Source organism: Epinephelus moara, chromosome 14 (assembly GCF_006386435.1).
Source record: "Epinephelus moara isolate mb chromosome 14, YSFRI_EMoa_1.0, whole genome shotgun sequence".
NCBI classification, from domain to species: domain Eukaryota; kingdom Metazoa; phylum Chordata; class Actinopteri; order Perciformes; family Serranidae; genus Epinephelus; species Epinephelus moara.
In genome coordinates, this window is record NC_065519.1 from 13,003,978 (window position 1) to 13,018,193 (window position 14,216).

The 14,216-nt window shown below is 40.6% G+C and overlaps 1 protein-coding gene across 2 annotated transcripts in view; it reads left to right on the forward strand.

Moving 5' to 3' along the window:
* Positions 1–14,216, forward strand: part of LOC126401008 (interleukin-6 receptor subunit beta) — a 32,404-nt gene that overhangs the window by 5,640 nt on the left and 12,548 nt on the right. The window contains exons 2-8 of one of the 2 annotated variants that reach the window (XM_050062038.1): positions 1,102–1,248; positions 5,479–5,626; positions 9,569–9,735; positions 9,826–9,989; positions 11,498–11,663; positions 12,055–12,137; positions 12,464–12,695. In XM_050062038.1, the coding sequence (XP_049917995.1) occupies positions 1,191–1,248; positions 5,479–5,626; positions 9,569–9,735; positions 9,826–9,989; positions 11,498–11,663; positions 12,055–12,137; positions 12,464–12,695 (1,018 nt within the window). In that variant the 5' untranslated portion in view covers positions 1,102–1,190. Of the gene's footprint in view, positions 1–1,101; positions 1,249–1,617; positions 1,668–5,478; positions 5,627–9,568; positions 9,736–9,825; positions 9,990–11,497; positions 11,664–12,054; positions 12,138–12,463; positions 12,696–14,216 lie in introns of those variants that run through there. The other variant, XM_050062039.1, reaches the window with a different exon arrangement.

Below are 14,216 nucleotides of genomic sequence, written 5' to 3' on the forward strand. Positions count from 1 at the left end.
GGGGGCAAACACTTTTTCACACAGGGCCTTGTAGCTTTGGATTTTTTTCTTCCTCATTAATAAAACCCTTCATTTAAAAACTGCATTTTGTGTTTACTTGTGTTATCTTTGACTAATGTTTAAATTTGTTTGATGATCTGAAACATTTAAGTGTGGAAAACATGCAAAAAAGTAAGAAATCAGGAAGGGGGCAAACACTTTTTCACACCACTGTACTTTTCTGAACAAGTCACTAAATTTTGAAAAGCAATAATGATTTTTTGTAAATGTAATATAATATTCTGTGTTGTTAAAATGTCATTAAACTCATCATGACTTGTTTAGGACTCAAAACTCAAAGTTTAGGACTCACTTGTGACTTAGGAGTTGAGCGGAAGACTTGAGACTCACTTGTGACTTGCAAAACAGTGACTTGGTCCCACCTCTGGGGGCGAAGAAGGCTCTTAACTGTGATGCATGTGCTTTCAATAACTAAAGCAAGATTTATTATATGTGATGGTCAGCAGAAAATATCACGGCCTAACTCACGCTTTTTTCTGAATCCCCTCATCCCAGTGAGTGAACAGGTAAAACAATGTGAAAACACACCCCTGTGCCAAATACCTGAAGGGATAGTAAGCAAAAGAAAGTGTGCAGCCTAAAGAAATAATATACAGCACAGACTAAACACACATTCTGGCTCCCACACCTGATCTGGGGCATGTTTATTGCACCAGTGTGAGGAGTCTGAGCTCTCACACTCAGGTGTGGTTTATATGCCGTTAATGGTAAAAGGGCAAAGAGAAATTCTTTCATTATTTTGATGCAAAACCATGAGAAATTTACACCCACAAACCTACCACACGCACACTCCAGTGTCTCTACTTGGGCAAACTGCTGTGTTTCATACTGTTTGGCACATTTCCTGTGTTGCAATGCCAAGTGGCAACACATGGCTATAGACCTCAGAGCTATGAAAATGTTGTAGTGAAACTTGTTTTACTTTACAGGAAGCTCTATCGATTAAATTGATGAAATGTAACCCCCAACTTAATCATTCCTGGACACCCTGTCACTCTGTGACTTTTTCAGATTCAACACTCTCCTGTTTTTACTGTTCAGTGTGCAGTGTCCTTGAGCTGAGTCTCTGGTAGCGTGACGGGGAAGTGGGAGAGCAGGACTTCACTGCCAGTAGAGACCAGGTGGCATCCATGGGGCGGAGCCCGGCTGTCATGTGGACCTGCCTGCTGGGGTCCGGACTGACCCTGGGTAACATCCTCTCATTTTTAAAAATCCAGAGAAGACTGACAGAGTTAGTGTGTGTGTGACACGTTCTGATGTTTGTGTGAGTGCCAGTAGCATAGGCATTTCTAGCCCATTTTTGGGGGTGCTGAAGCACCCCTAAATTGAATCCCAGCACCCCTAAAATTAGAGAGAAATTTTTTTTATTTTTTTTTTTTACTGTATGTCCCTTTTTAACAAGCTAGAAAAGTGTCAAAACCATACAGTACTTGGTTGCAACGTAATATTTTAACAACAAAAATACAGCAGCACCCCCCTCACCCTTGCCTCAAAAGTGGTTTGATCCACCCCATCCCTCCCACCTTTCCCCGACTCGGGCTCTGAGCGCTCTATCTGCACAGAGCAATGCGCTGCCTTCCAGAGTGGGTGATATGCAGTATTGTGGTGTAAGTACCTGGCTCAAACCAGGATATATAGGACATTTCTTAACTTCTACCACTCAATACCAACACATTATTATCATTACCAGTCCTCATTTTTGCTGCATTTAATCGTAGGTCACTGTTTATGTTGTTAGGTAGGAGTTAGCTGACGTTTTTTCCAGCTAGGAAACGTTACAGGTGGTCAGTACCACTGTCCTCTGTTTGAATTGGAATGAGAGAAGCTAGCTGTTGTGTCATGTGCATGTTAAAGCCAAGCTTTGACTAGCTAACTGACTGAATGCCCATTAACATTATAACTCCTATTGTGTGTATTTATTATTACTGTTTTGTAGATTTCAAGCACTTTTCTTTTTTGAAGTGTATTTTTATTTATGTATTTGTATTATATAATACAGACAAGAAGGAAAAAGGCAGAGACAAACATTGAAAAAGTCAATTACTGTTAATGTGTTAATGTTACATGTTGTGCATTGCATTTCAAATAAAAGTCCATTTTTGGTATTTTTGGTACTCACTATAGGGGGCTGGTTTACTCCAGAAACATACATACTGTTTATGTGTATGTTGAGGAGCATCAAAATGTGTTGTCTTCCCCCAGAAATTAGGGTTACGATATGTTTCTTTTATGATTCCAATCCATTCCTCTTTTGCTGTGACTCAGCATTTAAATAACCTTTATCAGATTTGATGGTTTAGTCACAGACTTTCCCAAAAAGTGTTGTGCTTTTCTTTCACAAATGTGGGAATGAAATTGAGTTAAAATGTACAAAACAGTGAAATTTATCTGGCCTGGCCGGGCAGCTCTCTGGGTGCTCAGCGCCCCTAAACCTCTGATCCTAGAATCGCCCCTGGCAAGTAGTGATAAATATCATTATCTGAGAGGGGTGATGATACGCTATGTAAAGTAGATCATGTCCTTAAGCAAGTTACTACTACAACTATTTATGGTTTGTGTGGTTTAACTGTTTTTTGACATAGTACATAAGTAGGTCTCATAAATATCACCTATGTGTTTATCTTGTTCTTTAAAAGGAATCGATGGGGGGTCTCTGGTTCTGCTTTAAACTGGTTCTCCTCATATTTATCCAAAAGATCCTTCTTTGACTCAATCAGTTACTCATTTTCTTCCTCAGCTCCCATCTCCTGTGGTGTGCCCCAAGGTTCCATACTTGGTCCAGTCCTCTTCTCCATTTATTTACTTCCGTTAGGCCACATTATTCAGAAACACAATATTTCTTTTCACTGTTATGCCGAGAACTCACAGATTTACCTCCCCTGAGAGCCAAACATCACCAGCAAACTAAGTGACCCTAATAACTGTCTTTATGACAAATTCTGGATGGCTGCAAACTCTCTCCAGCTCAATGAGAGTAAAACGGGAGTTTTTTCTCCTCATCTTGGCCCCTTGGTTGCCTCTGTTAAATCTCATGTTAAAAATCTTGGAGTCATACTTGATTCTGAATTGAAGTTTGACAGACAAATCAATCATGTAGTAAAGTTAAGTTTCATGCAGTTGCAAACAGTCTCCAAACTCAGATCAAACGCTTTCATTTCCTCCTGCCTTAACTATTTCAATTCGTTATATTTCGTTGTATTTACCAGACATACTGATGTATTGTGCTGTACCAGTAGGTCATGTCAAGTCAAGTCGAATTTTTTTGTAAAACACTTTAAACGCAAACAAAGTTGATCCAAAGTCCAAGTCCAAAGTTGATCCCAAAACACACAGGCACGTAACAAGCACACACAGAAAAAAAGAGCAGAAGCAAATGAGAAAAGAGAAACACAAAAATTTGGGTGATAATAACAGTAATGCTAACATATCACTTCTGCTATTATCGTACCTATAGTATAGTGTTTTTTTTATACTGTCACCACAGTGTGACAGTAACAACAACAAAGACAGTGACACTATGTGCAATTAAAGGCGATAGAATAAAAGTGTGCTTTCAAACAATTCTTGAAAATCTCCATGGTGGGGGAGAATCGGATGGCAGGAGGAAGAGAATTCTAGAGCTTTTTGGCAGCGACAGAGAAAGCCCTGTCCCCTTAACCCTTAGTCCTGGATCTCGGGACAGATAGAAGTCTTTGATCAGATGATCTCAGTTCTGTTATAGTGTGATAGGGGGAGAGGAGCTCTATAGTGTAAGAGGGGGCAAGGCTGTTTAACACTTTGTAAACAAACTCCAGAATCTTAAAATATATCCTGTAGCTAACAGGCAGCCAGTGTGGGGAACAATCACAGTCCCGGAGAGTGAGTGACCTGACTGGGTGCGTTCGGAAATTAAGTCTGACGACCTACACTTAAATGAGAGTCCTGTTGGTCGAAGAAATGGAGCGTTATATTTCTACATGAACTCACGAGAGGTTAAGTTAATCACACATTCACTCCATTTGGCACTCTGCTGCTCCGTTTCCCCAGACAGAGTGTCCAGAGTGCGCTCTGTCAGTCGGAGAGTGCTCTGGATAACTGAACGGTACATTCAGACAGCGCTCCGAATTTACGAACGGTCTAGTTTGTGCCAGAGTACACTCCAACACTCAGAATAAGTATTTCTGAATGCACCACTTGTATCATCTTCCTCCATTGTCTAAAACAAGCCAACAGAACTAGCTAGTGCAACTTTTGCCTCCTGCTAAGCCCCACCCACCAAAAAACATTAATTGTTTACTTACACAAAAGGTGCTATATTGTAACCCTAGTTCTATTAGCACCCAGAGTCTAGTTTAGGGCGGAGCCTGTGTGAGACAGAACTCTACATTTCCTGTGAAAACAGAAGTTTATTTTGAAAAGACACAATGCATGAGTGGAAACTGACATGCCATCCCTGAGTGTCCAAAACTGATGCTGGCGTTTCCTCAGAGCCTAGCAGCAACCAGCACACAACATTGTGTTATCCACACTAATTTCAGTTGTCCCACTGTCTGTCTTTTGCTCTACTGGGGTTAGTAACTGCATAGCACTTAGATTAATGCTCTCTGGTGACTGGGTATAGCAACCAGGGAAAAGAAAAGTGCTGTCCTCTTCTTCTTTTGGTTGCGCAATGGTTGAGGCCCTTCCTTTGTGCAGTAAATTGAGCCATTACACTGCCATCACCATTACAATGTGCTATCAACATTTACTTCATAATGATAAGGTAGAGTGAAAAACTTGTCTGTTTACACTTAAAAAGAATTAAAGGGAATAAATCGCAAAATCTGACCATTAGGAACAAATGAAACCCAGAACCAGCAGCATTGTGACGCAGTTAAAGTTAAATAAACTACAAATGTCCCAGAAATGTTTCCTCCCACTGAAAAAGGTCCCAACGTAAGTACTAAAAAGTATGTGCTCAAGTTATGTAGGCTGTAAATATTGATTATCTCCAAACATACCTAGGGGAGAGCTGAGAGAGCAAGGCGAGTCTTTAAAGTCATATCAGGGCAAAGATCTTGTGCTGTCTTGTCTGAGGTTTATGTTTAAACCTGAGGCCAAATAGCAATGGTAACTTGTTCATTAATGCTTGACACCAGATCAGTCATGTGTAGCCTGCCTGGTCGGATATAATTCACCTAAGGTTGGTTTTAAGTTCGTCAAGAAGGGTTGACACAAGTGCTGACATTTAGCAACAGTTGGGTCATGGATCAGCTTCACTTTGGGCCAATCTATCCCATATTCCTCCTCCTTTTCATTAAATGTATTTCTGCATGATGTTTTTCCAAATCACTGTTTGTGCAGTCCCTTAAATATACTTATAGCTTTATGACAAACCAAAATCTCCAAACTCATATCTGTCCCTCCAAGCCATTAACTCCGTCCTCTCTCTATCTCCAGCCTTCTGCGTTATAACCTCCATGGCTGAGCCCCAACCCCCGCAGCTGATTGACTGTGTGTTCCGTCATCGAGCCAACATCACCTGCCGCTGGGAGGATGGCGACACCCTGACGACAAGCTACACTCTGCATGTTGATTTGATGTTTGAGTAAGGCAAAACCTTCCTTTTAATATGTTAAAAATCTTGTTCAAACACATGCAGCATACAGTTTGTTAAATTGTTTGGGTGATTTCAGTGTTTTCTTTCACAATCCTTTACTGAAAAAAGCCATTTTTCTAATTGTGTAGTCAAGGTTTAACTTTAAATTTGTAATAATAGAGTTCACCCTCCAACCTGAATGATATTCAGTCAGTATATAGATAGATTTATTTCCGTATGTTTTCCATCTCTCAGTACATTCTGACTACCTTATTGTGTCCGATGTGGTTAATAACCAAATGGGAAACTCCGGGGCTGAAAAATGAAGCCAACGTGGGAGTGCCAAAAACTGCAGTTCCTCTAATGGCCACTTGAGGCTGGCTCCAGAAGCGAGTCAATCCCCATTGACCCTTACTTTAAAATGTCCAACTTCACAGCAGAGATAAACATGTTTACAGGCTGGTAAAAAAGACAGTTTTGGTCTGGACAGCTAATTTCGCCGTTCAGGACAACTTAACAGTGGTGAATTCTTATATGACTCACCTGTTTAAATTTTATCAAGGCTTTAAGTGATGCATAATTAAGGTTGTGACCGCTTTGAATGACGGGCTGTGGAGAGACCTTCTGGGCAGAAAACCCTGTGTCACATACATAAAATGAAACAGCAATGAGCAAACGCTGGTTATTTTAGCCACTGTAAAAAAAAGTTCCACCTAAAAAACATCAATTTAAGTACAGTATATGCTATATTTGCGTACAGCTTTATCTCACCGTTCGACAGCCGTTTCCAAGGGGGAACTGAAGCCATAACCTCAAAGCCACTAGACACAGTTGACAAAATTGGACATTTAACTTTGTGGGAAATGGGAGTTGCTGGTCTACCACTCTCCATCAGTTAGTGTGTAAGGTACATATTATTATTTTCCATGACAATGATTTTTTTAGGTTGGCTTTATAGTTGGCTAAAATGAGTTTTGCTGCTGCTCCTGTCCACAGCAGTACATTGTTTAGCTTCCATGCCAGTAGATTTGGTTTATTGAAGACGCTAACAAAGCAACACAGCATGCAAAATACACACAGGTACAATGACACTTCATTTCAGACAAAAACAAAACTCAAAAAGACTGAGAGAGGTACCAGAATAAATGAACCAGCAGCAGCAGGATCGATAAGGGCCCATCAGAACAAATGAAACAACAGAACCAGGATAAATACAATAAAATAGACTTGTATAGTCCCTAGTATGTGTCAAGAGAGGCCACAGACCAGTTTCTTATTCAGTTTGATGATGTTTTTCTTGTCCTGAACCTTCTGCTGGATGCCAGCGGTTTGAACAGGGAGTGGCCGGGGTGTGTGTTGTCTCCGGTTATGCTGTTTTCCTTACTTTCAAGCCTGTTGGTAGAGATGGTGTCAAATTGAATGTTAATTTGATTTTTATTCATTTGTCACCCGTCATATCGATGTCTTAAATTTTGTTCTGTCCCTTAAGAAGTTCCTTAATTTGTTCAAAATTTGTGCGACCAATCATTTTGCATAAGTTAGAGTAAGAAGTTGGGGCAGAGGATATGGTTGATAGAGAGAGGATGACTAACAGTTTTAATTTGCTCTGCTTATGACTCAACGTGAGAAACAGCTTCCATTTCACGTCTGTAGCCTGTGATGTTCAGACTTTCTATAGAGCGAAAAAAAAGTGTGTGGCTGGGAAACAGGAAACAGATTATCTGATAGGGATGTGTCTCTGATATCTGATGCAGTATGTTGAGTTTGTTTTACATTTGGAAAGCTGAGTCTGTCACACATTTCAGCTGATTTCTTGGTATGACTGGAGCCAAAAAACTTAAATTCCATTTAAATTTTGAAGGCTTTATTCTACATAAAGTGTGCTAAGTGTTGTTTTATCTCAAGAATGATCCAAACAATATTCAGGTTGTGTTCATTCCAACATGCTGTTAATAAACCCAACATTTATTTTGCTATTTGCAGTTTATCAGGGCTTACGATGGATTTAAAACGAGTCACAGTGGGTTAGCTAAGGCCACCCTCAACAATAAAATACCGTTGTGTTTTTGCATGTTAGCGTGTTTGTGCCAGCATTTTTGTTTGATAATAATATTATATGCAAAACACTTGGGTTTACAATCAGCTTTGAATCTCACATTCATATTTAAAGCTTTGACAGCGGGTTTGATGCCCTGAGATGATAAGAGTCAGGCAGCTACCACCTCACGATATGTTTGTCAGGTGACATGATCTGCTCTCTATTTGACAGTTCTGCACAGCGTGTTTGATCAGTCTTGTGTTGTGTGCAAGCTTGTGTGTGTGACTGCTGATGCGGACGTGAGCATGCATCCTAAACATGTGCTTCCATATCCATTTGCGTGACAGAGCATGCAGCTGTCAGGGCCTGTGGTTTTGTACCTGTTCGTGTGTTATGTCTGCTTGTTCATTATTGACTATGCCCAGAGACGGACTCAGATGAGTCCCTCTCCTGACCATTCCCACCTCACGCCCAGAGATGGGCAAAAATACATCAAAATGTATTTTGATACAAAATACAAAATACCCCTCAAATAAATGTATCAAAATAAAATACATGTATTTTGTATTTTCAAATACAGAAAATAATTTTTTTCTTTTTCTTTTTAGCAGCAACCTGCAGCTCTATAGGTCACTCTGTTGGTCGGGTGATCGGTCAGTCCACAAAGCATTTTGTGAATAACTCAAAAAGTTCTTGACCAAAAATGCTCAAAATTTGCATACTGCAACTAGAAATCATGAGTAACTATACCAGAAAGAATGCCCACAATTTGTCCATAGGTGGCGCTATACTAACCGATTCAAATGTTTTTGTGAATAACTCAAAAAGTCCTTGACCAAAAATGCTCAAAATTTGCAACTAGAGACCACAAGTAACTATGCCAAAAAGAACAACCATGATTCATCCATTAATGGTGTGATAGTAGCAAATTTGGTCACAGCTATTGCAAATTTGCACTTGTTTTCTCACAATTTGGTGTAGCAGAATATTCTTGTTATGCTATAGGATTTACACAAAGCTCTGGTGAACCCCACAAAAAGACACAACAGTCACAGAACTAACTAAGTGTAACTAAGCAAAGCCATTAAAAGACAACAACTTGATTATGTATATATATATATATATATATATTAACCAGACTTAACAGCCCATAACTGTCCACCAACGGTCTAGCTAAACAGCAGCAAGATACTGTAGCTACTGTAGCTAGTTAACTTGTTTGCTGTCTAGCTTGGAGCCTTTGGAGCCCTGTGTTCAACATTTTTCAAATGAAAAAGAGGAGAAAAAAAAGCTAGGGACGTGTAGGCTACCCTAAAATATTATTTATTGATTCAGATTTAGATTCAGACAACTTTTAAATACAAAATTCCTCCACTCAAAAGTATTTTGTTACAAATTACATTTGCTTTTTATCGGCCTTATCAAATACAAATGACAAAATACTCAAATGTAATTGAAATATGTATTTTAAGTACAAGTAATAGAAATACTGCCCATCCCACCTCACGCCTCAGTACCTCAGCACCATGGGTGCAGCTACACTGCCTCCAGGCTCTAGAACTCCCTACCTCCACACATTTGACAATCTGACAGCAAAACATCTTTCAAATCCTGTCTCAAACCCACCTGTTCAAACTGGCTTATGCACTTTAACACTGACTGTACCCTCTGCACCCCCCTCCCTTCCTGTTTAACAGCCTGACTGATTTTATTACAGCAAAAAAAATGTGTTTACCAATTCATGTTTCTTGCTCTGTATGTTATATATGCTCTGTAAGGTGACCTTGGGTGTTTTGAAAGGCGCCTTTTTAAATAAAATCTATTATTATTATTAATGTCATTATTATGAACATTGTTTTTTTTATATTTGTGTGTGTGTGTGTGTGTGTGTGTGTGTATTTGTGAATGCACAGACAAGAGGGCAGACCTATAAAGACATTCACCTGCAGCACATCTGGAACCAGCTGCACAGTGCAGTTCAGCGACTCTGTGAGGAATTGCTTTTGCATCACTATCACGGCACACAGTCACAACCGGAACATATCATCAAACCGTCGGTGTCAGTCTGGCAGTATTGAAGGTGAGGCCATTGTGCTTCCCTTGCTTGCTTGCACCTTTATTGTTTTTCTTTTGTTTCTTTTGTTCACTCTTCTCTTCCTGTTGTTTTCAGTGATGTTGCCTCCAGTGCCCATGAGCAGAGTGAAGTCAGTCAGTGGGAGACCTGAGTGTCTGAATGTAACCTGGAACCGAACCGTGTCGGTCTTTCCTGTGGCTCTCTCTGAAATCAAAGATGGGAAACTGTTGTCCCAGATAAAGTACACAGCACAGGGGCAGGTGTGTCACTCCCAAATACACCCAAACACAAAACCACATTCATCTCCATGAAGGAGCACATTCATTCATAAAGTAAAAGTGCAAGGCGTAGCATTTTAAGATTTCAAAATATCCCACAACAGTGGTGCCGATTCTCAGGCTCAAGACCAAATTGATCAAATTTAATTCCATGCCAGGCTTCCTTGCCTGGTTAGTAAATTGACTTTAAAGAGATATTATCATTAAGATGCTCCATGTAGCACCTTTCAAGATGAAAAACTTTGTAAAAACTAAAGACAAATGTGTAGCTTTCTCACAAGTTATAGGGACAGTTCACCCTGTTTATCAGTCTCGATTGTTTTGGTGTTTCCAAGTGTTGGAGATATCAGTCGTAGAGCAAGCAGCAACCTCCAAGGCTGAAAAATGAAGCCAAAGCTGAATTGCTAAAAGCTGCAGGTCATCAAATGAGCACTTCAGCCTGGCTCCAAAACAGAGTCAGTCCCCACAGAACCCCCATGTTAAAATGTCCTGGTACAATGTTTACAGCCTGGTACAAAAAACGGTTTTGGACTTTATGGCTAATTTCAACATTGATGACAACAGTTTAACTCTGCAGGGCGTCACACTCTGTGAGTCAGATCCACTCTTCCCCCCTCAACAGCTCCAACCTCTCGTCCAAATATAGTGACTTCTGGCTCCAAAACCAAGATGGCGACGGCTGAAATGTGGAACTCGAAGCTTCAAAACAGCAGTTCACAAACCAATGGGTGATGTCATGGTAGCTACGTGCATATTATATACCATGGGTCAGCAACCTTTGCTATCAAGAGCCTTTTTTTTTTTTTTTTTAAGATATTTTTGGGGTGTTTTTAGCCTTTATGTGACAGGACAGACAAGTGTGAGAGGGGGAGAGAGAGAGGGAGTGACACGCAGCAAAGGGCCACAGGCTGGAGTCGAACCCAGGCCGCTGCCTTTTTTTTTTTTTTTGGTTAATTTGTTTGGAGCCCAATACATATTTGTGCTTTTCACATGAAGGACACACAGGCTATTAGGTCTAAATTCAGCAAACTCTCACTCTGACCTGGGTGCGTTGGCGGTTGACGTTCTGGGACACCGTGTCAAGTTCTGCCTGTTACATGCATTGTCTTTCAGAATACACTTCTGTTTTCACAGGAACTTTACACAACAGTCTCTTTCAAAATATATTTTTTTTCCTTAAACAACAAACATGGTTGCGTTTAAGCAACAAATGCACATGGTTAGGTTTAGGAAAAAATAACAGGGTTTGGCTTTAGAATCTTACAAGACACGAACACCACTCTCTCAGGTGAAGTTGGTGTTTGCTGGACCCATCCAACAACCCTCCCGCCCACCCCAGTTGGACTTTCGCTGCTTTAACTTTCGTTCTTGTACCGTCGCATTTAGCGAATAGCACTACAGGTAAAATAGAGAACATGTATTTTTGATTTTGGGGCGAACTGTCCCTTTAAGCCCCACCTTACTTTGTCCTGTTTATCTTTCCTATACAGTCCGATGCTCAGGTGAAAAATGTGACTGGGAGAGACACATGGTTCGAGGTTTGTGACTTCAAGCCTGACACTTTATACACTGTCAGACTTCGTCACAGGTTCCAGAGTCCAAAGAGTCCCTGGAGCCCGTGGAGCAACGCCTGCCAGGGAAGGACAGGAGAGGATGGTGAGAGAAAAGACAGTTGACAAACTTGTGTATCGCACTTGTTGAAGATCTCAATCACTGTACTTAAAGATAAAAATAAAAACAATGCTGGAAACGAAATAGTTGGCACCTAGACCCCTGAGCTGTAAGACCACAGCAATGCTTGTTAATTATTCCACTAAATGTCTACTAACTGGAGGTAGCTGTCACACATCAGCAGTTAGTGACGCAAAGGAGAAAGAGATATATGAACTTTCATTGCAATAACCAGTGCTGTAGAGAGGTTGAATGTTTTTCTGTTTTGTACTGCTGGCAGAAAGTATGCATACCACCCCCTCGTTGTTGTATTCCATCAACACTGTATTTCCCTCAAATTATTTTTTCATATTTCTCCCCTCCTTCCATCCACCAGCTCCATCTGCAGCACCAGCCTTCTGGAGGCAAGTGAAACAAACAGACAAGGATGGTTGGAGGCTCGTCTCACTGCTCTGGAAGGTGTGTGTGTTGACTTGTGTGTGGATCTTCATCATGAGTGTCTCCTTTCATCACTTTGAGTTTTACAGTTTCATATGATTTGAATGTGATTAGTTTTTAATCACCATTTCATCGCTGACTGTCCCTAATTTGTTTTTCTGCTTCTCTGAAATACTACTACTGACTAATTTATGGTGTCATACTCTGATTCAAGTAAGAATGAAACTGAAATCGCTGCAGAAAGTGGGACTTTATTTTCATTAAATGTTTATCTAACAGTAGATTCTGATCATCCAACAGAAAGTCACATTCACTTCTTACTTCCTGTTTTCTCTTGTGGTTTTCAGGTGTTGCCTCATTTTCTAGCAAATGGCAGAGTTCTCTTCTTCAACGTGACGTGTCAGACAGAAGGTGCCCAGAACCTGAGTGATCTTGGGGGCTGTGTAAATTTGCACCACACAAGTACTTCCTGTAGCTTGCTCCTGCCTGCTGGACGATGCTCCTGCGCTCTGACAGCCTCCACCTCTGTAGGGAGCTCACCAAAAGCGCGAGTATGGCTCAGTGGAGCTTCTGAGACAGGTAGGGTCTCACTTGAAGGTCCAGTGTGAAGATTTTGGGGGATATATTGGAATATAATATAGTAAGTATGTTGTCTTTAGTGTATAATCACCTGAAAATAAGAATCACTTTGTTTTCGTTACCTTGGAACGAGCCGTTTTTACCTACATAGGTAGTGGGTCACCAAACATTAGGTCTAGATAGGGCCATTCGCGTTTTCGCGTCTGCTGCTGTAATTAGACGCTCCTGCCCCTGTTAGAAAAACACAAAAAAACAAAAAAAATTGTACGTGAAACTGCTTTATTCAGTGTTTTAACCAGTTTAAATCACATGGTCCATTTGCTTGGAGAGGAAGAGACCTCTGCGGACAATTCGGCTACCAGTAAAAACTTCCTGAACGTCTGGATCTTAAGTCACCAAAGAAAAAAGATGAGCACATAGTAGAAGGCGCTAGGCTACAAGTTGTCTCCGACATGCCATACAGTGTCAGAGAAACACTGATTTGTAACTTGAAACTGCTTTATGCTGGGTTTTTATCGCTTTAAATTACCGGGTCTGTTTGATTTGGAGAGGAGGAGACATCTGCAGATAATTAGGCTCCTAGTAAAATACCCAACACAGAAGGAATTCTAACTGGGAGAAGTTTCAGCTGGTTGCAATCTGCAATCCTCACCACTAGAGGCCACCAAATTCCCCTAAATTTTACACACTGTTCCTTTAAATTCCTCCATAGATGATGTCATCAAGGTGGAGACAGCAATGTTTGGCCGCATCATCACCTAAGACTCAAATTCTGCACCTAAACTTTGTTACTTTGATCAGTTTAAAGCAGGTTTTCACTGCAGTTTACAGGTGGGTGACAAAGTGAGGGAAACCCAATAAAGTGTCTCGATGAGGTTTTGTTCAAACTCAAGTCACCCAAATAGTTTAAGTGTTCCTTCGCATGGACTCTCCAAGTCTCTGGGACTCTACCAGAGGGATGAATAATTTCTTCTATTGCATTAAATAGAAGAAACTAGTCCATACCCATTGAGTGCACAGTTGCCCACGTACAGTTTCACATGGTGTGTGTTTGGGATACAGGTCATAGGAAATTGCAGATTAAATAGTCAACTGAACCCATTAAGAAGAGCAATAAGAGTTTTTGTGAATTAGATAGTACGATTGCTTTATTGAGAGTACACCAGTACCATTGCCAGTAGTGGGATAGTTAGTGGGCTAAAACTGTACATTAGTAGTTGAGGTAACACGTTGAAAGGCAGATAGTTAAAGTGTTTATATGTTGTATTGACTTAAAAGTGGGGCGCACTGGTAGAATGACTGACTGACAGAATGACACACTGACAGTTTCCGTGATTATGTAAAGCATACCATACCCATACCATGATTTAGTCATACCAAAAATTAGAAAAAAAAAACAAAAAACATTGGTCCACAGGGGGAGCCACAGCGATCAGTCGCATTTTAGCCATTTTTAAGCATTTGTCTGTTGTTATAGCGCCACCCAGTTGCCAATTAGAGTTAAATTTCTCCAGTCACCTT